At 40.3% G+C, this 27,141-nt stretch overlaps 1 protein-coding gene across 3 annotated transcripts; it reads left to right on the top strand.

The window, feature by feature from the left end:
- The first annotated feature begins 561 nt into the window (after nucleotides 1-561).
- LOC308225716 (tropomodulin-3-like) lies at nucleotides 562-26,368 on the top strand. Of its 3 annotated transcripts, none has more exons than XM_080626808.1 (10): nucleotides 562-605; nucleotides 7,012-7,197; nucleotides 8,664-8,820; nucleotides 15,820-15,942; nucleotides 16,566-16,655; nucleotides 17,210-17,340; nucleotides 18,560-18,667; nucleotides 20,080-20,223; nucleotides 20,576-20,720; nucleotides 23,298-26,368. In XM_080626808.1, the coding sequence occupies exons 2-10, from the start codon at nucleotides 7,072-7,074 to the stop codon at nucleotides 23,327-23,329; spliced, it is 1,056 nt and encodes a 351-aa protein (XP_080482934.1). In that variant the 5' UTR covers nucleotides 562-605; nucleotides 7,012-7,071; the 3' UTR covers nucleotides 23,330-26,368. The 3 variants fall into 3 exon arrangements, with proteins under 3 accessions (XP_080482934.1, XP_080482935.1, XP_080482936.1); XM_080626809.1 differs by lacking the exon at nucleotides 562-605 and adding an exon at nucleotides 1,012-1,605; XM_080626810.1 differs by lacking the exon at nucleotides 562-605 and adding an exon at nucleotides 4,377-4,451.
- The last annotated feature ends 773 nt before the right edge of the window (nucleotides 26,369-27,141 follow it).

The raw sequence follows: 27,141 nt of genomic DNA, 5'->3' as shown, positions 1-27,141 counted from the left end.
TGCATGTGGAGAGCTCTGAAGGCACCCGAGAGCTCCATGACTCCCCTGGTCTGGCACGGACGGCAGGACCTGGCTGCTTGGACGCCGCAGGCTGCACGCAGGCCGTGCCTGAGAGTGGGAAGCTCTCACACACACACACCTCGGCCTATGTGCAAATCCCATTCCTGCACGGGATTCACGTCCTGGGTCCCGCAGCCTCCCGCCCCATCCAACACCCACCGTGACCACCCAGAGGCACTGCTAATGTGTGTTAAGTGCCAGCTCTGCCCCAGACAAGCGCGGTTTCGGGCTACTGGAGATGGGGAGCCCTTAAGGCGCCGCACCACGAAGGATATCAATGATGATAGCGCACCTCCCAGGGACGTACCCACGCTCTCCACAGTGGCGCTCAAGTCCCCTAAACGCTAAAACCCTCCCTGTGCAATAGCACAGCAAGAGCAGCCGCGCCCACCCCACATTGCGCAGGCGCGGAGCCACTCCGAGAACGCAGGCGCGGAGCCCGGTGCCCCGCCCTGAGGCCGGACTACAGCTCCCGGCATGCTCCAGGCGCGCAGGCGCAGAGTGGTGGCTCGCGGTGGACAGAGTTGGTCGCTGCCGCCGCCCGGGTGAGTGGGGAGCGGCCGCGGGTTGGGGCTGGAGGGTGTCCGTGACTGGACGGGCTGTGCCGGGCGGGCCCCACCGGGGTGCCGGGGACGGTACGGGCGGGTGGTCGGCGGCGGGCGCAGCCCTGTACCCGCTGCCACAGCGCGGCGGGAGAGCTGCGGCGGGACGAGGAAGGAGGGGCTGGGCCGGCGCCCGCCCGCCCCGGCCCCCAGCGGTTCACTTTGGTGCCCGGACCTCCGCTGGTTTTGTGGAGCGGGAAGGTCCGGGCTTCGTTAGCGCGGAGCTGGGAGGGCAGGGCTGGGGTTTGGCGCTGGGCAGCTGTGGCTTCCTGGGCTGGCCGCGAAAGGGGTGCGGGACTTGGGAAGGGGAAGGGGCCGAGTGGTGTCAGCCGGTGGGTGCTCACGTAGGGCTGTCGGTGAGGTTTTATCCAGCGCCCAGCTTTGCTGTAAGACTCGAGAGCTGTGAGTTTGCAAACTCTGCCTGTGGATCTGATTATTGTAATTCTCTCAACTTGCTGTATGTGTTCTGTACAACTTATAAAGCACGCAGTTCACGGCACTGAACCACGGAGGAATGCTTTTCCCGTGCACCCGTGCCTGGGGGGGTTACTGCTCTGCAGCACCCCGGCACAGACCAAGGGGCCTGGACAAGGGGTGCTCCCCACGGGGCTGCCGTTTGCCTCTGCTCTCCCAGCTCCCTGAACTTCCCGGGAGCTTTGCACGTAAGCTCTCGGTATAAGCCCCTGGAAACTACCCACATGTTTCTTCGCAGGTAGGCACAAGCTGTGATGTTCTGGAGAGGTTGTTGAGTGTGTTAAATCTGTTATAATATATTGAATGCATCCTCAAGACTTGTGTTTTGCTCCTGTGTCAGGTGTACAGAGCTTGAAACACAGCCTGTCTTTCAAGGAGAGAATCTGAAATTGGCTACTGCTCAGAAATTTTCCCTAAGTAACATAATGGGAATAAAGTGACTTTCTTCTGCTGTCCTGTTTCAAGGCTTGTAAGTTTCACCACTTCTCTGTAGTGGATACAGATACCTGAATGCTTCTGTAGGTGTTTAAATAGCTCGTACCTGATGCTTCTTTTGACTGAAAGGCCTGTAGGTAGTTTCTTTGGGAGGACATGCTGTGTATCAGTGTCTATGTGCGGTACATTTTTACTGAGGAAAATACAGGTATATTGTCCGAAAAAAAACAACGCCAAAATATCCCTTACCCTGGCCAGCCAGTAACTCCGGATGCAGTGGTGCTGTCCTGCCTGTTTGGAGAGGGAATGGGCCACTGGAATGGGGATTTCTGTTAGAAGCTGCTTAGGGCGGGCAGTACCTGTGGTACCTGGGATTTTTAGCTTACCCCAGCCTTGTGTGTATTTGGGATCATAACACTTGCCCTGCAGCTAGGTTGATGAGCATGCCTGGAAGTGTTGTGGAGATGGGTGTGCTGGAATGCTGCCTCCTTGTGCTGCCAAGGCTGCTGCTTCTTCTGTGCTGTGCCCCGTGCAGCTTGCCAAGCGTGCTCTGTCCCCTCTGCTATTGCCTGGGCTGGATGGGAATGTCCATGCAGCCCTGCAGTGTGATGACTGTTTTTCAGGAACAGGCATGTGGAATAAGTTTTTATGGGACAATGCCAACTTGGCAGCTTAGCCATCACACAGAGCACCCTGCCTGCAAGATAGCTGCGTCCTAGTTCTCTGTAGCTGTATACAGGACATGTAAAAGAATGGGCTTTGTCTGGTTCCCGGTGCACTCTTACGCAGAGGAGGAGCTGTCAGGAACTGGAATTACAGCTGTTTTCCAGTCTCCTTCATCATGGAACAATCTTCATGGTCCTTGCATTTATTCTGCAGTAGCTGTCCCTCTCCATTCCCTAGGTCACCCTATGGACACATGTGAAGCTGGGGAAGCTCAGTTTGTCATGTGTAAAACTTAGTGAATTGTTTCTTTGAACAGAAAGAAGCCTCGGGCTTGCTTTTGTAGGAAAATAGCCCAGAATAGCTATTTCTTGCTGCCCAGAAAACACTATTTATCCTGACAAAAAGTGTAGGCAAAGAGGAGCTGCCACCTGCTGGCTCTGCAAGGCTGTGGGCTAGGGGATGCCTGTGGGATTGCTGGGCAGAAGAATCTGGTTGCTGTGCCCTGCCCCAGGCTGGAGATTCGGAGGGCTCAGCTGGGTTTTTGAGATCCTTCTGCTAAGAAAAGCAGCATCAGCAGAGTTACCGTAAGGCATTACAGAAACATGCCAAGGAACCAGCTGGGGTTGCGGTGATATTTATATTTCCTCATTTTTCTCCTAGCTTTGGTAAATAAAGACAGCTCCTTCAAGTGCAGCACATTCTTTCTATACAGCTCTGTGTAATCTCACGCACTGGAAAGTAAAGTTGTTGCTATCATAGGGGTTCCCTGAGGAAATTCTCAAATTAGGCTTCTCCAAGCAGTTGGGATGGTGTGGGCCCAGGCTGGTGCAGAAATGCCAAAGCCCTGTGGATCCCCCTGCTCCAGGTCAGGTTCACCCAGAGGTTGGGTGGAAGGAGGCTCTGAAGTAACAAATTTGATTAAAGTGACCTCTGCAGACATGCTGACCTGAACCAGCTCCGTTTGTTTTTCATCATGTCGCTGCTATTTTAAAATCCAAGTTATGGAAACCATTTGTGGTGGACTTTAAAAAGACTCCAGTTTCCTGTGGCTAAGATATTTCTAAAGGGTTACTCCTGCTGAAGGGTCCCCAAAACTTGTGTTCTTAAATATAACAGAAATCTGGGGGTGGTGATGAAGTTTTGAAAGAAAGTTGGAATCTAGCTGTTTTTAGAATCTTGGGTTTTAAAAAAATGCCTTTTCACACAAGGAAAGCAAATACTTTAACTTGTAGAGAAGAGGTATGTGAAAACTGCTTGACAGTCTTTCAAGGGGATAATTCAGGTAATTAAGAAATGCCCTAAAGTTAACTGCTGTCTTCTGATTTCTTCAGTTGTTCATGGCTTCCTCAGGTGAAGGAATAGTCACAAGATTTATGTCTCTCTGATGATGTCCAGCAGAATATCTTCATTTCTGATTTTTCCACTTCTGCCTAGCAAATAGAGCATTGAAATTTGATTGATTGGAAGCGATGGCTTTGTTTCCATTTCCCTACATGTTTCTTATGCAACTATGAAGTTGCTAGAGTAGAGAGCTTTACCTTGGAGTTTACGTATCTGAAAAAAAGGACACTAGCCTTTTAGACTTATAACATATGGAATGTTTTCATGGTAAAGCTAAGAAAGATACTTGGAGGAAAACTAGCTTTGCTCATCAAGAAAGTGTATTTGCAAAGCTGAAATTGATGGTTTTGGTTTTGCCTACAATTTTGTGATGAGATGGGCCACAAACATTTGCAACGTGGAAAACTGCTGCTTCTAAAAACTTCTACTTTGTTATGCCTGTATCTCTGCTGCAGTGAGTGTTGGAAAGCAAACAGTACCAAATGTGTTTAATGGGAGGTGAAAGGGCTTGTTTGATTAGGTTAGGGCGTCAGCTGGTCTTTATGCCCTTTTTAGGCAGTGAGAATTCCTGACACCATGTTTTAAAACCTGATTTTTAGCATGTTTTCTGGAGTGTCATGTGTATTGTTGTTGCTGTCGCAGGGAGTGTTTCTGAAAGTTGTTACCAGGGAATCTCTGTAGTACAGCCATGCTATTCAGTGCCACCAGCATAACTTCTTAAAAGTGTCTCACATTAAGTATGCTTTCATGTTTTAAAAAAATACTTTTGATTGATAGGTATTAGAAAATATGGCCAAAACTCTTTAAATTTGCCAGGCTGCATGTGATTCTCTTCCTCTTGCTGAAGTGAAGACTCAGTTACTACCGAAATAGGTTGGTGGTTTTTTTTGCTTTGCTGCTCTATTTTTCACTTTTTTGTGTGTGTCTGAGCACCGTGGCTCAGATTTGAAATGGCTACTTTGATCACATTATAGACACAAGTGAGACTAAGGGCTATGACCTGAACATTAATTGATGTGTTATAAAGGATGAGTAGTTTTCCAATGTGAAACATACTGATGCAATAAATAAAAGGTAATTAATTTTGGGTGACTGACAGCATTTTACAGCAATTCATAGAGAGTAAATACAGCCTACATAAATGTAATGCATGGTAATGCAGTGCTGCTCTCCTTCAGATTATTCTGCAATATGCTAACTCTTCTGTTCTTTATAATTACCTGTTAAAACTGCACCTTTTAATATTTGAATGCAAATGGACATGCAGAAATGTGGTAAATAGCGGCGTCTTGATGTAGGATTCAGATGGTGCAGCCTGGTCACAAACAATGATGTGTAATTGGCTGCAGGAAATGTTTTTCTCTTATGATAGCGTGTAATGGCTTGAACTGTAAGGAAGGGCAAAACATTAAGGCTCTTGGAATGAGAAGAGTGCATGCAGATTGTGTGGCATCTGCTGCAGCTATCAGCTAATTGTCTTCAGCTGCTATGAACCTGAAGAAACAAATAACCACAAGACTATGCAAGCTGTAGGAGGTGGCATGCCAGCCCATGGAGACACTCGTTTAGTTACCTCTGGAACATGGGTTTGAAAAACATAGGTGTGCTACCCTCTGTGTTTTCTGCATCCATTAAACTTGGACGTTCACAGCTGTGTGGCCTCTTGCAAAAGGTCCAAGCTCTTTCAACTTTATTGGGTGTAGTTCAGAGGAGGCCAGACACTTCTATTTGACATAATATACCATGAAATTGAGGATTCCTCATGGTTTTTATGATGCTTGAGGGAACTTTACTAAAGTTGGTAGTTCAGTTTTGGAATTGAGTCCTATCAATGTCAACCGTGGTTTACGAGTAAGCTGCTGTGTTAATATCAGTAATACTTTTTAAAAACAGACATCCTGGAAATAGCTGTAAATCTATTCCTTATTCTGCTGTAGATGTTGGTAGGAACTGAAAATTTACTGTTCTTGCAAAAGCAATTGTTAAAGCCATATTTACTTTACAAGTAAACTTGACTGAATGGTGTGGATGGGCCTTTATGTGCTTGTGTCTGTTCAGTGTCTCTGAACTAAAATATCACTGAGTGTAACTGTGACTGCCACAGAGACCTTTCTTGATATAAACAACTGAGGTGAAGGAATCCTGTAAGGAGGATTCCATGGTATAGTATGTATATATGCCCCTTCTTTTACGTGAGAGGCAATAACTTTAAATTGATCTGGTTTTGACATACAGTGTAAGTGCAAGTTTGAACTAATGCAGTAAGTACACATGGTGCAAGCATGTAAACTGGAATGTGGGCCATTGGAGAACACATTGTTTGCTGCATGTCTGATCTGTGTTGAGTATTTCTATAGGGGGTTAGGAAAGCTAATAAGCCTGAATGTATGGATCTAGATTTTGCTCCCCATATACATTGTGGACACTCTTGCTCACTTACAAAGAGACATTCAAGTTACCTTTTTTGTGCATGTGCTCAACTTGAAGCAAGAATTTGGCAGAACAAGAGGAAAATCCCAGAACTTCTTACAGAAAATTGAGAGAAACCAACTTGTCAGATTCAGCCCTGTTGTGATCAGCTCTTTGTTTTTGCAAGCCAAATGCTCAAAAATTGTGACTGTTAGAAGAAAGGTTCCCTGTGCTCTCCCTGTCTGTAAGAAGTACTATATAGGCTGGACATCTTTTGAAGAACCCCAGTTTCCTCCAAGTATACTATTTAGTGAGCAGTCTGTATGTTTAATTTTTTAATGGGGTGTATGTGTTTGTAGGACTGCCTGGAGTGCTGCTACTTTGGAGCTGTATTCCGTAAGCCTTTCATCAAGGTGTTTTAATTTTCCTTGGACAAAACAATGTTATTTCAATGGCAGTGCTATAATTAACTTGGAGGCAAACTTCCTTTGTTCCCTCTGTAGGTAACACATGGGGATATGAGTCAGTAATAAACAATTAGCTTGTTTGTAGTGAAGTTCTCCTTTACTGCTCTTCAACAGCAGCAGCAACAATAAATGTAAAGCATCTTAGCTCTCCTTTTGACTGCAATATCTGTAAAAGAACAGTGACATTAAGATGGACTCATAAATACTAGGTATAGTTGCCATTTACTCCATCCTGCCCTGCAGCCTGCCCAGCTTTGTGGGAATTGTGGCCTTGGTGTTCTCATTGAGAAAACTGGGTCTGGCATTCATCTGAAAATATATATTAGCTTAGCTACTGATGGAAAAGGGCACTGCAGGACAGGATTCTTGTCAGTGAAGTGGCAAGGTGTAGACAGCTTCCGAGTGCTCTTTGTTTGTTGTAGAGTAACAGGTAGATGTCAATACTGAATGAAAAAGCTTTCCTTTCAGAGATGTATTTGGAGGTTGAAGGTGCTTTGTACTTAGGATATTTACCTTAATTACTGTTGCTTCTTTTAAAAACTTTTCTTCTTTTATAGATCTGGTGAAGAATAAGACTTGGTTTTAAAGTGTTAGAGCAACTTGCTACTGCTCGAGTCATGACACTCCCATTTCGAAAGGACTTGGACAAGTACAAAGATCTCGATGAGGATGAAATTCTTGGCAAACTTTCAGAAGAAGAACTGAAACAATTGGAAACAGTTTTGGATGATCTTGACCCTGAGGTAGATATTAGCCAAGAGAAGTTTTATTTTTTCATTTGTTTAGAAAGTAGTCTGAAATAAGTTGAGACTTTTTTTACTTGTACTTTTGGACAGTTATTTCCTAGTCTGCTCATGATCTTATTTACAGATACATTTGTGTATATAATGTTTCAACTGTTTATTTCCTGTTTTCAAAGTGAATGCAACTGCAGTAGAGGAAAATGGAAGAAGGAATTGTCAGGAGGAGCTTTCTGGGATGTATTTATAATAAAAATTGCTTTGACTTGTGTTCTTGGAAAGACAGTTTATTGAGAAAGGCCTGTTTAACTTTTCTGCTTCCAGTGTTGTCTGGTAAACAGCCCTTCTGCATCTATTTTGTTTTGTTGCTTCCACTGTTAGAGTTTGATGGGAGAGGGAGGGTGCTAACCTCTTCTAGAGATTCCTGGTCTGGTATCTGGTAATCTCAATGTATTCCTGTCCTGGTGCTGACTTTGCAAAGAGGAGGCAAATAATTGCTCAGCTCCTGAGTTATTATGTTGGCATGGGGTATTGAATAACGAACATTTTAGCCCTCTGTTATGAAGGCCTATGTCCTCTGCTGATACTGCAGCTAATGTCAGATTCCAAGACTTGTGTTCTCACTTTCTGATTGTCTGTTCTTGCTTTAATAGTACCAAGATTAAGTTTAATCTGGATGTTTGGGTGTCATTTAAGAATATTATGATCACCTATTTTGTTGCACTGCAAAATACTCATGATACTTTAATTGGCTTTGGCTTCCTAGACATTTTAACAAAGAAGAACTGGCAAAAGTGATTGGTTATCCTTTATGACAATCTGAATTTCAAAATATCCCACTCTTTCCATACTAATATCCTCCATTTTTTGTTGTTGGTTGTGGGTTTTTGTTATTGTTGTTGTTTTTGTTTTGTTTGTTTCGGGCATTTTTTTTAGCTGAAATACTTTGATGATGGCAAAATGAACCACCCTACCTTGAATCATGTCAAAAGTAGGAATACCCTGTGTTAAATGTCATACAACAGTACAGGCAGCTGTTTTGAAGACTCAGAAACACATGGATGTAAGAGGTGGAGGGAGCAGTCTCTTGCTGAATGTCTAAGCTGTAAATAGTTGAGTTTATTTACTACTACTCGTTTAAACAGTATTTATTCTAGAAAATAACTGCAAATTACCTAGTAAGTCTAGCGCTGGGAGCTCTTGTACTTAAAGTATTGCTTCAGTCCTCTTCAGAGTCCAGTGTGCTCTATTTTTAAATATATTCTAGGTATCTAAAGAACAGATTATCTTGTGTCCTTCTCCTGCCCCCCAAAACAAGGAAGTTGGCAAGGGATCAAAGATTGACTAAAAAGGATGATGTGTCAAGTCTGAACCTTGGGGACAGGGAGAAAGAAGAGGGAAATGAAACTAAGCAGGTGTTCGCTCAGACTTTCTAAGCTGTACTTTATATGCTCCATTTTGTTTTGCAGAATGCATTGCTGCCTGCAGGCTTCCGACAGAAAGACCAGACTGCTAAAAAGGCTTCAGGTCCCTTTGACAGGGAACGGCTCCTGGCATACTTAGAGAAGCAGGCTCTTGAACACAAAGACAGGGAAGACTATGTGCCTTTTACAAGAGAAAAGAAAGGTAACGCCACCCTTTCCGGTTGGTGTGGGTGGTTATAAAATCTCTGAAGTGGACTAGCCAGAACTGCTGTGAACCAGAGTTTACTGAAGCACTGGCAGCTCTCATGCTTTTTAACTGGTGGTGTTTCCAAGCGAGTGCTAGCGTGCAGAGGCGGGATGCTTCCTGTTCAGGCAGTTGTGACGCTGGTGCTGCTGTGCTGTTTGTGTCTAGCACAGGAAGGAGACAAGGCTCAAAGATTTTATCAGATGGTAAAGCTCTGATGGGGTGGTATCCTCAAAGTAAGAGCTACCCCTGATTTGCGATATTAATAACAAATGCTGTTGTTGTGCCTGTGGTTTATGCCCTGTGGAGCTGAGTACAGACAGTAACATTTGCAACATGCTGAATTTAAAAAATAGCAGTATAATGATGATGTTGTAGATGATAATGTTCAAAGACATTGTAGGCTGACAAGGCCATGCAAGTGGTGTATGCAGTCATGTTGTTCTTCTAGTATCTTTACTGAGAGGTCTAATAAGATTGCATAGTTATTACTAACTAATTACATAGTTAACATTGCAAGCAGCTTTGAAATCTGGCAGTGGTTTGTGGTCTAAAAACCATGGAAACAGTGACCCAATGAGCAGACCCATTATTAAAGCATGGGATTTTAAATCTTTGTTTTGGATCTAGTTGTCTTGCTGACTTGGATGGGAAGTGTTTTCCTTTTCTGGAGAAAATAAAAGAATGTGAATCTTAAATATATAAGAATAATTTATTAGTTTTCTTCTGCCAAAAGCAAAAGTTCCCAAATTTGTTGTGCCTTACTATGGCGCTATTGGTATGGACAGAAACTCCCGGTCCGGAGCACATAGGCATAGGAGGAGACTTTTAGCTCTCACTTCACAGTGTTTGTGTACTGCTTGTGAATCCTAGCTTGTCTGAACCTTCCCCACCAGCAGGGCACATCTGCAGTAAGACCTCAGTAAATTGTTTGGTAAGTTGCATTCCAGCTGCCCAAGGTGAACAGGCTCCTCTCTCCTTAAGGGTTTGAAACCCTTTACATAATTGTCTGTGTGAATCACTTTATTTTAGACTTCAGCATTCATCTACTGAGTTTGTATGGATGATTGTGATGGTGGTGAATATCCCATGCAAGTTTTGTTTAGGATATTTGTATTTTTCTCTTGCCTGTACCAGATGGCTGTTTCTTGACAATGTTGATCTTTTTCTTTCCCTTGAAGTAATAGAGAGATTGTGACTTGAATGTGCTGCACTCTATGTGATGTACTACTTCCTTAATACACTGTGTTTTGCCTTATTTGTGTAGTTTACACTGCTTCCATTGGAAGGTAACTTTTGACACTCCTTTGCTTATAGGAGAATAGGAGTTTGCTGCCTGGATCTGTAAGAGTAACTGAGTTTGGGATAATGCAGTATATTGAATATAGTGAATTAAATATTCCTTCAGGCTGTGACGGTGGGCATGGAGGATTTGCTCTAGTTAGTACTTTGTATTCTACTGAGTGCTAATGCTTCATTCAGATAGGTGGTTCTTTAAACTCTGCTTATGTACACATGCACATGGAAAACTATTTGGGTAAATAAAACCTGTGTGAATCATGTAGAAAAACAGAAGGGTCCAGCTGTAATGCAGATCTTGGTTAAGAAAGATCAAGTGTCATTTCCTTTATGTAATATACTAAATAGCAGTCTGCCTGTATGTTGCAATATCTCATACCAGTTCAGTTAGCAAAACTTCCCATATCTTTAAGAAACCCCTCACTATTTAATAACATTTTCTACTATAAAGTTTTAGTACCACAGAAGAAGGGAGAAATTATATGAAAAATGAAATTCTTACTTTCATTAAAACTAAAAATGTGGAAGAAAACTGACAACTGTAACCTTCAGATTTGTAAGTTTTGGGGAGAAAGAGATGGACTGGAGTTGCAGCTGGTTTTTTAGTGCCATTTTTGTAGGTCAGGCTCTGCTAAAATATTTGTATGTGCCTAGGTGGTCTCATTGCTCTAACCTGGTCTAATTATTTTACGGAGCAAGAAGGGAAAAAATCTCTTCTTTCCTTTTCTGATTCTTCTAAAATGTTTCATGTGGCAATTTGGCCTGCAGGTTTATCAAAGAAGCTTACCCTGGATTGCTAATGATTCTGGTAATCTTGTTTCCCTACTACAGTGTAAAGGAAAATCTTCTCTTCCAGTTGTCCCAAGTACCTCATTTTGAGGTAATGCTTTATTAAAACAGTGTTGCATCATCTTTCACTGGTAGATGATGTGATTTCTCCAAGTCTTTGGAACTCTTTTTGCTCTGTGCTATGAAATGTAGATGTGAAATAATGTAAAGTGTCCTGATACGGTGAGATGAACAGTGCTAAAGAAATGTAAAGTTTAACAGTCCCTAAATTGTGTTCTGTTGCATTTTTCCACTGCCTGATTTTGTTCCTAAAAGCATTCTTAAAATCATACTTTGTTTTTAAACACAATTTAATGACTTAAGTCACATTCTGTTCCAATTAAGTGTTGAAACATACAGTAAAGCATTGTTCCAGAGATTCATGAGAGCAATGTGGTAATAATTTCAACAAAACCAGCTTTGTCTCAATCTGTGTGTGTAAGTATGTCATAAAGATTTTACAAGGCATAGTGCAAGGACAAGGATCTGTCATCTAAACAGTGAAATGAGGCTTCAGTGCTGGAGGCTGTTGCCCTCAAGTGTGTTCCACATTTCTGTCTGTGTCTGACCAATGCTTCTCACTTCTCTTGGCACAGCAGAAGATGAGGATTATTGTACCCAAGATAAAAACATACCTAACATCAGTAATGTACTTTGTGCTGCATAGTGCAAGAATGCTTTGCGTTTCTAGCCTTTGCACTCTCCTAATTGTGGCTTTCTCTTCCAACTCGCCCTCTGCATTCCTGCCAGAGTATGTTTGTCTGTGTAGATTTGCATTTGATATAACTTCCTCTTTAATGTTTTTGTTTTGGTGTTTTGTTTTGGGTTTTTTCCTGGCTCTGTCACCCAGGCTATTGTTAGGCTGAAACTGTAGTCACTTGGCTAGAGCTCTTTCGTTGCTGCCCTTCTCAGTTGTTGCTGTAGATCACCATTTGCTTCTGTTGCAGTAGGATTTGTGATGCTGTGTTCTGTTTGCCTTTCTATCATTTATCTTTAAAGGAAGTGTGTTACATGTTTAAACGGAAGCTAATACCCTATAGGAGCTTTGGAGAAACAATTTGGCGAATTGACGTTCTCCATACAAGACCACTAGAACAAAATAGCATGTGATATTGTAGCCTTAATGTAAAACAGTTTTCTAACTCACTGCTATGTGCTCTGTAATCAGATATGAGTACAGCAGTTTCTACAATAAGACACTGAGGAAGTCACTTGTAAGTGGATTAAAAAAATAATACTATTAAATTGTGCTTAGAAGTGAATGGATGAACCTAAGTCTGTCACATGGTAAAAGTTGGTGATCAATTTCTGGATTGATGAAACTTTAAGGAACATAAGATGTAAGGAGTATATCAGATGTTGCTCACTCTTCATGAAGTCAGTGATGAGACAAGTTTGTATTCAGTCGTCCTCAGGTGACACTTGATGCCTTTTCTGCAAACAGACTACTGCAAAGTGGATTTTGGATGTTCTTCTGATCTGCAGGTTGAGGTCACTTGCTGTCTAACAGCTTGGGGGTAGGACTGTGGGGTATGTGAGGATAGCACCAGTGTATGCAGTGCATGGCCTCACTGAGTGGACATGATTCCTGCAGGATTTTGAGTCCCACCTTAGATACTGTGAGTCTGTGTATGAAATATCATGGGCACTTCAACAGACATCATTCAACATTTCTGCCTTTTAAGCAATACGATTTTGTGGAACTTGGAAGTTCATTCTGCAGCAAAGAAGGTCTGTGAATTAATCCTGGGATGTGTGCCATTTAACTCCTTAGGTAAAGGCATAGAAGACCTGAATATATAGTTACTACCAAAAATATGTGAACAACTCTGAAATTTGCCTCTTTATGTTGTATTGCTTAATCTTTGCAGTATCCTTGTTGGCTGAAAAGGAGGATGATGTCTTGTTCCTTTATGTGATCAAATCCCTGCTATTTGGAAATGTTCCACTCAAGGGCCAGGAAAGCTATTCAGCTTATGGGTTGCACAGATGTATAGTCTGTGGGGTTTTTTAAACCTTGCATTAGGGAAGGGAATTGCTAAACTGTCTTGGCAGCAGGCCTGGAATTAGATCATTGGCCCCAGAGACACAGGGGTCTTATCTTTTTCTGAGGTATGTTACTAGAAGTGGGGAGTGAGGAAGGACTTGCTGTTCTATGTGCATGGTAAACCTCTGAACTCTGGGTAAGGATGAGATGAAGCCAATGAATGAGACATTATATACACAAGGGTGCGACCTGTTTTGTAACAAATACTGCTCCTGACCCACTTCATGTGACTGCAGTTGGCTGCAATGAAAGTTTCTGGAGGGGAGTGGCTCTTAACATTTTTGCTTTAATAAAAACTGGGTATGCTTGTGCCTCTTTAGGTTATCTTATGAGTCAGGCATGTATGGGTAAGTTCTGTCTTTTGAAGGAAATGTTTGGAACCAGAAGTTCCTAACCTATGTATTGAAGAATTACGTAAAGTAACACCAGGAAAAGCAGCTGTTTGTTGTGAGTACTGTGATGAACCAGACAAAAGGCTCATATAGGTTGAAATAAATTTTAACGAAGTTGCTTTTAACTGAGATCAGTTTCCTTCTCCCACTTGCAGCCTGCTGGTAAAGGATGACATGAAAGAAGGCTCAGGTGCTCACATCACACTTGTCTCTCCTCTTAGTCTGAAATCCTCACTTTTTTGCTTCCTGTATTACTGAGGGGAAACAACACAAGCATAGCTAATGAGAGGCTTTAGATCATGTATATGCTGTTCAGAGTGTTTCATGGCTTAATGAAAACCTCATCAAGCACTCATCTCTCTTCTGAAAATTACAAGTTGAAAGTTATTGCTTCCCCATCAGGTGGTGGTGGTACAGTGGAGGTACAAATGTACTGTGTCATCAATTATAGCAGAATAATCGTCAGCATTTGTTACTGAAGCCTGCAGTTTATGACTCTTTCCTTCATAAATAATTTCTTCTTCCTGATTCACCACAACCATAGTTACTTTTGCACTGTCCATCAAACCAGAGGTGTGGGTGGTAATGCATGTCAGCTGCTTTCAGCTGCTGTTTGTAGTCAATACAGTTATGTAAGGAGATTTATTTTCTGCTTCTGACTATGGATAATGACCATTTACACAGCCTTCCGAAGAGATAACAACCCAGGAACAAAAATACTGTGTTGCTAGCAACAGATCTTCATCATCAGATTGTGTTGTCAGGGAAAAAACTGATAATGCTTCTTTGTAATCTGTGCTAGTGGTCATTCATTAAGTTCCTTTAAAAAGAAAATGAACTACAAACTATTGTAATCTAGGATGGGAATTTGGAGAGAGAGAAAAGGTGGATGAGTTTTGTTATGCTTTTATGGGTTTTGTGTCTGCTCTGGACTCAGGACCTGACTTCAGGCATTGCTTTCCACAAGTGGTGAAACCAAAATCCTGCTTTGTTGGAATTTCCCAGAAATGAAACTGAAATATCCCTATAAAGCTTCTTGTCACGAGGAGGTATTTAAAAATGCTAAACTTAGTCTCAGTCCAAACATGTAACAAGATATGCTTGCATGCAGTTCAAGTTAAAAAAAATCTTCGGCTTCTGGCCAGCTGATTCTGGTGCATGGTGGGTTTTCACTCTGTAATTGGGATGAGCTAGAGTGATTTGTGTGTGGAAATGTTTTTTAGCTATGATTATGACAAAGGGTGGGTTCCTGGATTAGCACTGAGACTTCATAGGAAGATTATCAACACCACTTCCTACCCCAGGAAATAAATAACAACAGTTGGAGCCCCTTTCCCACAGCTCTGTTTGCTGATAGCTCAGGCAACTTGGAAAGCTTGAAAAACTTTGAGTAATGGTGAAGATGAGAGTCACAGTTTTCTAGTTGGGAAATACTTTTATCAAATGCATCGCTTTTGTTCTCTCATACAATACAGTATCATGTTAATTTGCCCTGGACCTAAGCACCCCTTACCTCTCCTGGGTTCTTAACCAGTGGCAGACTTAGTTCTGAAAGGCCAATGCTAAATCATTCCAATCTGAACTGGTTCAGAATATAACTGTTAGAATAGCTTTCTCATATTCTGATTTCTTACCCTAACTTTTCAGCTGAAGATATATGCACTGTGATGTATGAAGAATTATGCACTATAAATAGAGGTCTGTGTAGTTAGCATGTCTCCTGGAATAACTTTTCCCATTACCTGTCCTTAGTGACAGCAAGGTTGGTGCAGAATGTGGTATTACCACTGCTCCTTTTTCCATTGAATCTTCTGTGACCTTTCTAACTATCATTTTAGAAAATAGTGCCATTGGCAGAGTAATCTGTTACCCTGTTTTGTGCTGTTCACTACTGTGGTTTTCTCAGGCAGCTCAGGCATCTCCCTTTTCTACTTAAAAATTGAGTTAACATCTGAAATCAGAAATGCCATGTATGCAGTGAATAAAACTGCAGTGAATACTCAGGTCCATGGTTTCAGATCATGGCTTTTGATATGCTGTCTCTGACACATTCAGATTACAGTTCTGCCTGGGTCCCTTTCTCCCTTGAGAGGATACTGGTCCTCATCCTCTAGTGATACTAAATTTTCCTTATAGGCACTTTTTCTAGGCTGTTTGAAATATATAAAGGAGGCTTATATATACTTTCTAATCCTTAGGGAAGAAACAAATGATTATGTCCTGTTTATGTTTTTTCCCCATATCTGACTTTCAAAGAAACCTCATTCCTTTATGTTGTCCTTGGTGCTCTTAGGATTCATGTAATATATATTCCTTAAGTACAGAAAAGAATAAAGATGAGTAAGTCTAGAATATGAAATAACATCAGACTTCTCATTTTCTGAACTCCAGGGAAAATATTTATCCCCAAGCAGAAGCCTGTACAGTCTTACACAGAAGAAAAATTCACTCTTGATCCAGAACTGGAGGAAGCCTTGACCAGTGCCACAGACACAGAATTAGGTGACCTTGCAGGTTAGTTGTTCTTGAAATATGAATGGGCTGGTGTGTATTTAGACAGGAAAGATCTACAATAAATATGTTTGTGTATTTGTTATTTGAAATGTGACTAGAGGAAGTTGTATTTGTGATATAAACTAGATCATGTTATATGCCAGTTTGCTTGTAGTGTATCAACGTTGTTGCTTCGTGATAATTTGTAGGAAGGTAAATTATTTTGGCCTGCAAAAGATGCCTGATTTTCAAACTCAACCCCTTTAAGTTCGTTCCTCAGACTGGCTGGGGTTTCTTGTGTATGGTACTACTTTTTTTTGCATGTAAGAACATGCTGCTTTAGGAATACACGTACGTGTATTCCTGAAGCTTAAGTCAATAATTTTGTGACTGAGCTGCACTTTTAACTTTGATGCTTGACCCTGGTGAGGTCAAATCTAAGATGTGAAAGACAGCTTAAAAGTCTGCAATTAATTATTTTATTTCTACTTTTCTTTAAATGATTAAGAGATTGAATGGCTTATTGTACTGATGACGGGGTGTTTTACAAACACCAGTTGGTATTAAAGGAACTCTGAACCTGAGCTGAATTAGTCAGAAACAGCAAAATTGTTTTATTTGATTTTCTTTTTATCCTTTTACAGCTATACTGGGAATGTCCCACTTGATAACAAACTATGAGCTCTGTGATGTGGTAGGAAGCCGTAATGGGGTTGACAAAGACAGCTTCTCAGGTAAGTGTGTACACAAGTGCTAGATAAATGAGTTCTTTGTACTACAGACAGTTACTATAGCATTAACTCTTTTCTGTTGCACTAGTATTCTTTAGCCTATTCAGTCTTGAGTTGGAAATGTGTGTGTCTGTAATATTGCTCGTTGAGTTCTGGCAAGAGTGAAATTAAAATATACGTACGCTGCAATCTAGTCTGATTTTAAGTCACTTTTGGGGGATAAAAGCAGGCATAAACATGCATTTGTGTGTGTTGGGTTTTAGGTTTCATGTTTGTGTTTGTAATTCAACTCCTATATGCTTTCTGGTGTGGAAGGAAAGCGGGAAGGTTGTGAGGGCCTTTGGAAAAGAGTTGAACTTTATGAAAATATGGTCAGGAGAGATGGTATGCTTTTTGGGTGGGGAGAGATATAAAGACTGATGATCATAGAATCATCGAATAGTTAGGGTTGGAAAGGACCTTAAGATCATCTAGTAGAAAATATTTACTATGTGTAGCATTTATTCCTAGTGAAGGATGTGACCTGTTTGATTACAATTAAATGCCTTACTTTTCAGATATAGTAAAAGGTGAAAAAATGTTGCCTGTTTTTGATGAGCCACCAAATCCCACAAATGTAGAGGAGACACTGCAAAGGATTAAAGATAATGATTCTCGTCTTGTTGAAGTTAACCTAAATAACATTAAGGTAATTACCTGAAGTCTGCAGTAAATACGCTGCTTTTGCTCAGTAGAAGAGACTTTAAACTGCAAAACTCTGCATGAGAATTTTGCAGTTTACACTCATAAGAAGGTATGTTAGGTTTGTTCTAAGTAAAGCAGCCTTTCTGTTGAATGTTGTGGTGTGTGTGTAATCTCAGAAACCCAGAGCTAAACCAATAAGCCACCTTGGTTTCTTTTGCCAAATGTGTATTTAAAGTCTTAGGTTTTCTTACTGCCCAGATTTCTGTTGCCGCCAAGTTGGCAATGGTTCCAGCAGTTCACAATCATGGCATTAACTTCTTTGAATCCTTTATCCTTTGAAGGAGCAATGTGTTCTCGGTTACTACTGTTGCAGGCAAAGGGATACTTGTACCTGACATCCTTCTGATTCTTGTACAAAAAAGCTGTTGGTAATTAGAGCAGCTTCTGCTTACAAGTGTAACAATTGTGATTTTAAACATGGCTAAAAGTTTTGCATATTTGTGTGAAAGAAAACAGAACTATAGCACTCCTGACTTGCAGTGCAGACTGCAGTGACAGGCTGCTAGCTGCAGCCTCACTAGCAGCCTGGCATATTTGTTGCCCTTACTAAAGAAAGAAAATAAAATACATGTTTAAGATATTTTACAATAGACATGATAGCCAAAATAAATGCCTAAAAAGGCAACAGAACAAAATCTCTGATATAATAAACTGAGAAATTTGCTACCCTAATTAGCTAAAATTATTCCTTTTAAGCTTGGTTACTACTACACTGTAAAAGCTATCAAGCTATACATTGGCAAATTCTGGAATTATACTTAAAATAACACAGAGAATGAAATGCTAATGGCTTCACCACTCTAAAGCTCTAAATGCTGTTGTATTTGTGAGAGGTTAATTTGATGTGGATAGCAGAATGTTTTTTCGTGTAAATTTTGCTCAGTAACAGTTCCAAGTCAGCTAAATACTTTTCAACCTTTACATTATGGTAATGGCATCAGTGTAGTAAAGATGGTTTGCTTTATAGAATTGGTGACTTTAATAGCTGTTATACCTTAATTATAGCTTTGCTACATGTGTAGCCTTTTCCTTGAGACTACTGGAGAACACTGATAGTTAATATAGTACATTTTGCTGTAAAGAGAATAAGATAATGGAAGAACTTGGGGGGAGGGGATAAACTTGTGTATCTCAAGAGAGTGAAATGCTATTTTTAATTCAAGAACATACCAATTCCAACACTGAAAGAATTTGCAAAAGCCTTAGAAACCAACACGCATGTGAAGCATTTCAGCCTTGCGGCCACCCGAAGCAATGATCCTGTTGCTGTTGTAAGTACTCTTGATAATGTGCTTAAGCAGGGTGCAAGGGAAGTTAGGATGGAAAGACAATGGTGAGGGATTGAGCTGAATCCTGTTTAAGTATTTAGAGATTAAAATGATTAAATTCTGTTACACTGTAAAGTATGCTGTCTTTAACAAACCTTTGTTGTATCAAAGTTGGTGATTGCTAATTGCCTAACATGCAGCCGTGCATCAGATGTATGAGTGAGAGTTCTTTTTTTACAATTCCTCCCTGATCTTTCATTTTGCTAACTTCATGTTTTTCTCCTGTTTAGTTCCAAATGTTTGTTCCAGGAGTCACTAGTATATTCAAAATTAACTTTAAAAGAAGCACATTTGAAACTGAAAAAGCTCATAATCTTTTTCTACTAGCTAGAGTTTTAATTGAAGGAAGTTGTAAAACACCTGTTTCTTTGATACCCCTGCTACCAAAGATTGGCTTAAAGCTTTGGCAGTAAAGCATGATATTAGTGAAGGTATCTATTTTGACACAATTGAAACTTGGGCATTTGTCATCTGGTCCTGTTTTTCCTATGTTGAATAAAAAGCATATTTACAAAAAAGAGGTAAGAAAACATCACTAATTTTTCCAGGACAATCCTTTGCATTTGTTTTAATTTCATATTAGAAAGAAAACTATTTTGAAAAACTTCATTGAATGAATATCAGAGAGCTTTGGTTTGTGTCAATTAAAGGTCCCTTTCAGTTGAACTGAAACATTTGTAATAGCCTATACAGGCTTCTTTTCTCAGGTGTCATTTTGCCGGAGTATTTTTGCATTGTGACTTGATATTAAAAGAAAATTCAAGGTTATGGTTTTCACTAAAGTAAATCTCAGCAGTTACTTATTCTTCTTTTATTATTTTCTCAGAAATAAGATCAGGTATATGCTATTTCCGTAAGGGTGCTTTTAGCTGCATCCTGGTGCTGTGCTTATAGCTTTGCGTTTTACCTCTTCCTACCAAATCTTTAGACACAAGCATTTTAAAAGTCAGATCTCCTGTTTACAAATTAACCATATCTAATTCTCCTTTCACTTGACTAATACCCTTTCTTTGGCCTTTACTTAGCTGCTTGCATTACTCATTGTATACTGTGAAGGCTGACAAAATGGAATTGATCCAATATGCTAATTTCAGACTATTTATATCTGTGTAGCTTTTTACTTTGTCACAAGAGAAAGGACCTTTCTTGACTAAATACTATTTAAAAGGAGAATGTAGATAATGCCTGGTTGAAGACTCACTTCAGTCTCAGTAAGTGAAAACTTGCAAAGTTGCACCATGCATTTGTGACTTGTTAACTCCTGTTGAGCTAGTCAGTGGAAAAGGTCATCACTGTGTGCTATGATGTACTGTAGCAGAATTTGAGAGTTTAATGATGCTTTCTTGCCCTCAAAGGCTCTTGCAGATATGCTGAGAGTAAACACAAAATTAAGAAGTTTAAACATAGAATCAAACTTCATCACTGGAGTTGGAATTTTGGCACTGGTCGATGCACTGAAAGACAATGAAACATTGACAGAGATCAAAATTGATAACCAGGTAAGTGAGGTGGTGGTAATATCGTAGTCAAAACCAGTCTATCCTAGTTGACTGTGTATTTATTGAAGGCAGCTTGTGATAAACTCTCCAAAATATTTTGCTTTTAAATACCTTAACCCCATGAATTATTGTCTGTGAGATTCTCAGAAGCATCCTGTTGAGGTTGAGTCCTGGTCACTTCTGTGCTTGCTTGTGCTTTAAAGCGCACAGATGTATTTTGTGACCTGCTGCCTTTTAGATTAATCAAAATGACTCTTAGTGTTTATTGACTGTTATGACGAAAGTATTCTGATCTCTTTTAGGCTGAATATACATAAGCTCTGTTGTCTTTGTGTATCTTTTATTTTAACAGAGGCAGCAGCTGGGCACAATTGCAGAAGTAGAAATTGCCAAGATGCTTGAAGAAAACACGAAGATCCTCAAATTTGGATATCATTTCACACAACAGGGACCTCGAGCCAGGGCAGCTGCAGCTATCACAAAAAATAATGATTTCGGTAAGTCCTGTCAGCACAGAGTGACTATTAAATGAATGTGTGTGTGGTACAGCTGTCTGGGTTTTTCTGCTTTTCTGTTGACATAACCAGGATAGCAGAATATGAGTAGATCAGTTTCAGATTTCTCCTGTGCTTTATTCCTACTGTTCTATTGCTGCTTGATATTCTTTTACTTTATTGAACAGTGTTCAGGTGAATGAGTTGAGGATTTTTAGCATAGTCTAGAACAAGAACATTCAAATTCAACATGAGATGTGGCAAAGAGAGGGAAAATAATAGTTTTGATCAGTTTTATTGAGATAAAAGTCATCATTTCTTCGAAAGCAGTACTTGAAATTAATAGTGCAGGATGTCCTCTTTCATGCCAGCACACTCAGCCTCATTTGGGATTGCTTGAGAAAGAAAACTGAACTCATGTTCAGAGACTGGGGCTGGGTCATCTCATCTGTTATGGTTCTCTTCATGCACAGGTACCTTCCCTGCCTCTCTGAAAGGTAACTGCAGCAGTGGCATCTTTATTTGCTGCAGTAAGTTTCGTTGGAGCTCATCTGTTAGAATCCTAGCTAAATGGACCAGCAGAAGATTGGTTGGTAATATAGCACATGAATGGAAATAGTTCATATAATAAGGTCAAATACTTGAAGCTCTCAATTACAAGAAGATAATGTAGTCCATCTATTTAAATAGAACTGCATTTTAAAACTCCATTTAATTAAACCTGTTGGCTTTAGATCCTTTCTGATAAGGATTCCACATCTGAGCATCAAAATGGGCCACTAAAATGGGCCAGTTTAGTAGGACTAGTAGTTCAGGGACACATTAAAGAGAATGACATAGGAAACTGGAATTTGGTTTAACGATCTTCTTCCACTCTAAGTAAAAAAGTGGGGGAGAACAGCTCTCAAAGAGATGGACGAGGAGTAACGAATAGTGCATGTAGAGAGGAGAAAGACACTTGGACACTGCATAACTCTCAAAATAAGTTATAAATCAGTTACTCTTATTTTTTTGTCATAATGCTCTACTTCTAAGGTTTCTTTCTTTGCTAGTTCTTATTTTGGTGTTTGACAGTTGGAAATCTATGTTTCTATTGATCTCTTGCCTTTTTTTCTTTGCTTTCTTAGTCTGGAGTATGAGAGTAAAAGTTTCTGCAAATACCCTTTCATCTCTCCAGCCCTGAAGCTACAGATACAGTTACACTGAATACCCAGTTGGGTACTGAGCGCTGAAAACTGGGATGTTCAAAGTATCTCATTTCTGTCTTTGTATGTTTCTTTTAAAAAATAGTCTACATCATCTTTCTCCTTTGCTTACACTGTGTACTGCTTCCCTTTTCTTTGTCTGAGATTGTGTATGTGTTGCTTTGAACTGCATGATTGGAGAAGTCGAAGGTTAGAAAATCTTCCGTTTTTGTGATTTGATGGAAGCAGGTGTGCGTAACTGCTGTCACTGAAATAATTTGGATTCAAATGGAGGTAATGGCTTTAAATTGATGCCCTGTGAGGGTGGTGAGGCGCTTGCACATGTTGCCCAGAGAAGCTGTGGTTGCCCTATCCCTGGCAGTGTTTAAGGCCAAGTTGGACGGAGCCTGGAGCAACCTGGTGTAGTGGAAGTTGTCTCTGCCAGTGGCAGGGGTTTGGAACTGGATGAGCTTTAGGGTCCCTTCCAACCCAAACCAGTCTCTGATTCTGTGATAAGTCTATGGGTTATTCTCAAAGTGAGCAATACATTGGCTTTGTAAAGAGTAACGTTCTAGCAAGATTTTATTTTGATTGTTTTCTTAAACTGTATCTAAAGCATTTCTTGAGACAGGAAAGGGGAGGCTAAACGAAAGAGTTTTGCCTCTGTTATTTTGATCTGAAGGTAAAGATCAACTCAAGTTGCAAATATCTGTAAAACCACATAATTTCCAATGAGTGGATTTGAAAACAGAATCACTTCATGTATAGATGTGCTTGCTAACGGAGATCAATGGAGATGCCCTGTATAATTTTGAAGACATTTAGCCTCATGTCTTCACAGAAAAGGAAAACACAATTTGATGGGGGGGAAATAAAATATCAATTAAAAACACTACAAATAGTAAGCAAAACTCCAGTCATTCAGTCAATCTTGCATATTCTTAAGTCTAAAAAGCATGTGAGCTTTTAGTGATTTTATTCATAAATCTGTCACTTGCATTTTTTGACAATTGAATATTTTTATTAACAAATGGAATGTTTTAGGCTATTGAATGTAACTTTTTTTGTGATGTGTATAAATCATATTAGATGCACTGTGAAACTCTTGTACTGTTTCTTTTGAAGCCATGTAAATTTCAGTGAGAAAACTGCAACGTATAAGAAGAGTGAAGGTTAAATCTGCTTACCAAACAAAATGGTTGTTTCCCACGTCTCTCCTCACAAGTATTTGAAGCTGTTCATGAATAAGGCAATAAGCACTGCTAAAGCATAAGCTTAAAACGATGGATAACACTGTGCTAATTACCAGCTTTATGTGGCAACTGTTCGTGTTGTAGAAATATGAAAAGTAGTTATAGTGATAAAATGGTAAAACCCTTTTTCTCTCTCATTACAGTTCGCAAGAGGAGGGTTGAAGGAGACATCTAGCAGATCTTGTCAGAACTGTGTGGAGATTTCAAGGGTCGTCCAGGCATGGTCATCACTCTGGGCTTTGGCAATGTTGGACTACATTTACCTGGGTTAGAAGGGAAAAGACTGGAAACCCCATTCCTTTTAAAGCAAAGCTATATGAATAATCTGCTGGTATGCATCACGTTTTTCAGATTGAGACACAGTAGCTGCACCGGTTTCTGTACCATTGGGTTTTTTAAAGAACTTTTTGTGTTTCAAGACTTTCGCTGTGCTTTCTACAAAAAGTGTAATTGCAAATCAATGTTATAATTGTCTGTAGTCAAAGAATGGCACACTCAGAGTCACTAGTCAGATAATGACCCAATTGAAATGTTTGTTAGAAAATCTGGGGGTGTTTATTTACGTGGAGGGGTGTGTATATTCTTGGAAACAATGCATTAGTGATAAGGGATTCTTCACACAACAGTTAGTCTCATTGTGTAGAGCTGTTCAGCCTTGTTCATGCACTGAAGAGAAATCTTTCACAGCTATCTCAATTGTAATTCTACTTTCTATTAATTCTTGATACTGTGACTAATTAGAGACATCCCTTTAACCCCAACAAAATAAATTGGCAAAGGACTTTTTCCAAGAGATTTGAGAGACTAATAAAAAAGTGGAAGCTTTGAAATAGTAATTGAAAACAGTAGGTGCCTTGCAAAATAACAGTTTTTCTATTACACCTAAACTCTGAAAGTGTTTTTCAAGAGATCCCATGACTGTATCTTGCTCTGTATCTGAACTGGATATGGTTTTAGATCGATTTCATGTGTTTATCAACATTTAGTTTATATTCCTTGTTTAAAAATCTTTATCCACATTCGTAAGTATCAATTTCTCTAGAAGTAGTGGACATGCATTTTTTTTAATTCTGCGTAATTCTGTACAGAAAAATCCCCCTGACTGTAAAGCCACTGCTCCAATTCGCTGGCAAATGGAAAAATCCTTTTTTTTTTTTTTTTTTTTCTCCAAGCTGCTGCATTAAGCTATCAGTACTTCATATAAATCTGACCTTTTTTTAATAAAACAATGAAGTAACGCTTTTAAGAAAGGATTTTTCTATTCTACGTATGTCTTGATGTTGAAACACTACGTAAGACATGCAGAAATTAACCAATATGCAGTGTCAACTCAGTATGATGTATTTAAAGTTCTGTATCTAAGCAAACTAATAAGGCAACAAGAATCACTTCAACTTCTGTACATAATCACAGTAGACTGATATAATATGAAAACCTAGAGACTTTTTGGCACAGGTCAGTCGGTGCTATACTAGTTTGCTCACTGTCATGAGATCACAAAAATGTTCTTTAGGACTGCTCAACAATCTTTCCAGGGACAGAAAATTCAACTGACAACTGTTTTTATCACATGATCGTAAGCATTTAATGTATAGAAAACATTGGACTGGGATTTTGCATCAGGTTGTATATACTATAAAAATTTAACAGGGCAACTCCCTGACGCTGTGCCCAGCTTCTCATTTGCTGCAAATCTTGTTTTGGATCTTTAAAGACAGATGTTACTCCGGAGGCGACTTCAAATTTTACTGCAACTGTACTGAGAATTTTAAACCGTAGTGCCTTCATTGAGCATCTATATAACTGGTTTATACTTGTGGAAGAACAGTTTTCCTATTTCAAAATCAGCCTCTTGTTATAAATAAACGTGTGCTCTGAAAAGAAAGTCAATATTAATTCTGTTAAAACCAAAGACAATTTATGATGTCGAAACAATCAAACTATCTGACTCGTAACAAAAAGGGCTTCTTTTGGTTTTGGCTTTGTAAATTTTCAAGAACTGTTTAGCTTTTGAAATTCAAGTTCTTGTACAGTATACATAAAGTCACAAATTAAGTGTCTTTTTACAGGCAGTGCTGTATAAACATGGCCAAAGCATGTCATGTGCCAAGTTGCCTAAAGCTGTGCTACTTAATGTGCTAGGCACCATAATCATTTTGTGTCAAAAAACAGGCTGTAATATCTTCCTTCATTTGTTGAAGGGCTGCATGGTCGTGGAATCTGTTTGTGTATTGTGATTCTGTGATGATTTATTGTTATCAAAGTTAGGCAGTCATCTGCTTGAAGATGGAGAAAATGAATATGAAAATGAATGAAAATGGATTATGAAAATTATAGACAAAATCCCTTCCTTTATTAAATAAAGATAGCTGCTTAATGATATATATTCTGGTCAAAGGCAAGGGCTTTTAAGCTGCAACTCAGGTGCCTGGTCAAAGATGATAGTAGTAGACCTTAATAATGAATTTAGCTCTGTAGACAGCAAGCTGAGCATTTGACTGCTTATTGGCACTTTCAGGACAGGTATCTGACAGGCTGGGCATAGAGAACTAGTTTGGTTTATTTTCAACCAGAAGCATTTGGCCCTCCAAATTGTTGCAAGACATGGCATGGTGCATGGACCACTTACAGCCATCGCTTTAGTGCCTACAGTGTGTATCCTCATTGGAATAAATGAAGGAATTCAGCCTGTAGCTAGGAATCATAAACAGTCTCAACAAGCAAAGTGAATGTGCAACCTGGTCCAGTGTGAGGGATCCCTGCCCACGGCAGGGGCTTGGAACTGAATGATCTTTAAGGTGCTTTCCAACCCAAACCATTCTATGATTCTATGTAATGCTATCAAATGTAGTGAGATCTTGTGCATGACTTCATTATTTATGAGGGCAAAAGGGTATTTGGTTACCAGCTATCATAACCACAAGGTCTTCCTTTTTCTGAAAGAGGTGATATTTTTTTCTTCCTGATTATATTTCAGGCTTAATGCAGAAGTCAAATGACCACATATACTGAATCTGTTGGTTCCAAGCTAAGCATGGAAACATACCCTATATTCCAAAGCAATTATGTATTTACTGTTGTATGTTAAAGCAACAGCCTTATTCTCTCTACAGCTTGAATAATACTGTTTGTAAGCTACAAAGGAGCAAGTGTTCAATTTAAATTTCCATTGAGGAAACATGAATTGAGTGTTTCAGCATATCAGCACTATATGCTGTCAGATTGTAAACCAGTGACAGTTTTGGATGATTAAAGTACTGTGTTCTTGTTGTGGTTTGGGGTTTTTGTTTGTTTGGTTTGTTTAAATGTTGCCTTGACTTGCTTAACATGGACCCATGTGTGTCTGTTAAGCCATTACTTTCTCCAGTAGCAAGGTGAATGCCCAAATGGCATTTGTGGAAGTAAAAGGCTGGTGCTGTAGAACTCAGTATTTCAGAGAGCAGGCAGCAGGAAGATGAGTTAAGAGCCCCTACATGGAGTAACAGCAGATGATTCGTGTCTGTTCAATGCACACAAGAAGAAATGGGGGGGGGGGGACGGGACACGACGACGTTAGGCTGCCTCGTGCAGCGTTATGGCAGCCACAGTTGGCAATGGAAAGGTCTAGAGGTGCAGGTACCAGATTACGCTCCCCGTGTTGGACACACCGGGTCACTATCCCTGTTTCCGGTGAGCGGGCAGTGCCTCACCCATAGAAACGGGTGGGTCGCGCTCATCTCCCGTCAGTGTTAAACAGGAGGCAGGTCCAAACGCAGCGTGGTCGCTAAGCGTGGAACGGGTGCAGAGCTTGTATTTAATGGCGATAGCGTTAGGGCAGGGTGACCTGGACTCAGCAAGTCCCGCCAACCGGAGGTCGGAGTATCCAAGCAGCAGCACCGTGGCCAGCCCACGTGTGTCCGGTTCTGCTCTGACAGGCCCTATCGTGTAGCTGCGGCCACATCCGCCATCACCGTTTCCTCGCGAGGATTCTCCCTTAATAAATGGTTC

This window comes from Psittacula echo (assembly GCF_963264785.1).
Source record: "Psittacula echo genome assembly, chromosome: 10".
Lineage (NCBI taxonomy): Eukaryota > Metazoa > Chordata > Aves > Psittaciformes > Psittacidae > Psittacula > Psittacula echo.
This window is presented reverse-complemented; position numbering and strand designations above follow the sequence as displayed.

Coding starts and splice junctions, on each gene's coding strand:
- LOC308225716 (XM_080626808.1), top strand. CDS start 7,072: ATGACACTCCCATTTCGAAAGGACTTGGACAAGTACAAAGATCTCGAT. Junction 8,821..15,819: donor TTTTACAAGAGAAAAGAAAG/GTAACGCCACCC, acceptor TCTGAACTCCAG/GGAAAATATTTATCCCCAAG. Junction 16,656..17,209: donor TGACAAAGACAGCTTCTCAG/GTAAGTGTGTAC, acceptor CTTACTTTTCAG/ATATAGTAAAAGGTGAAAAA.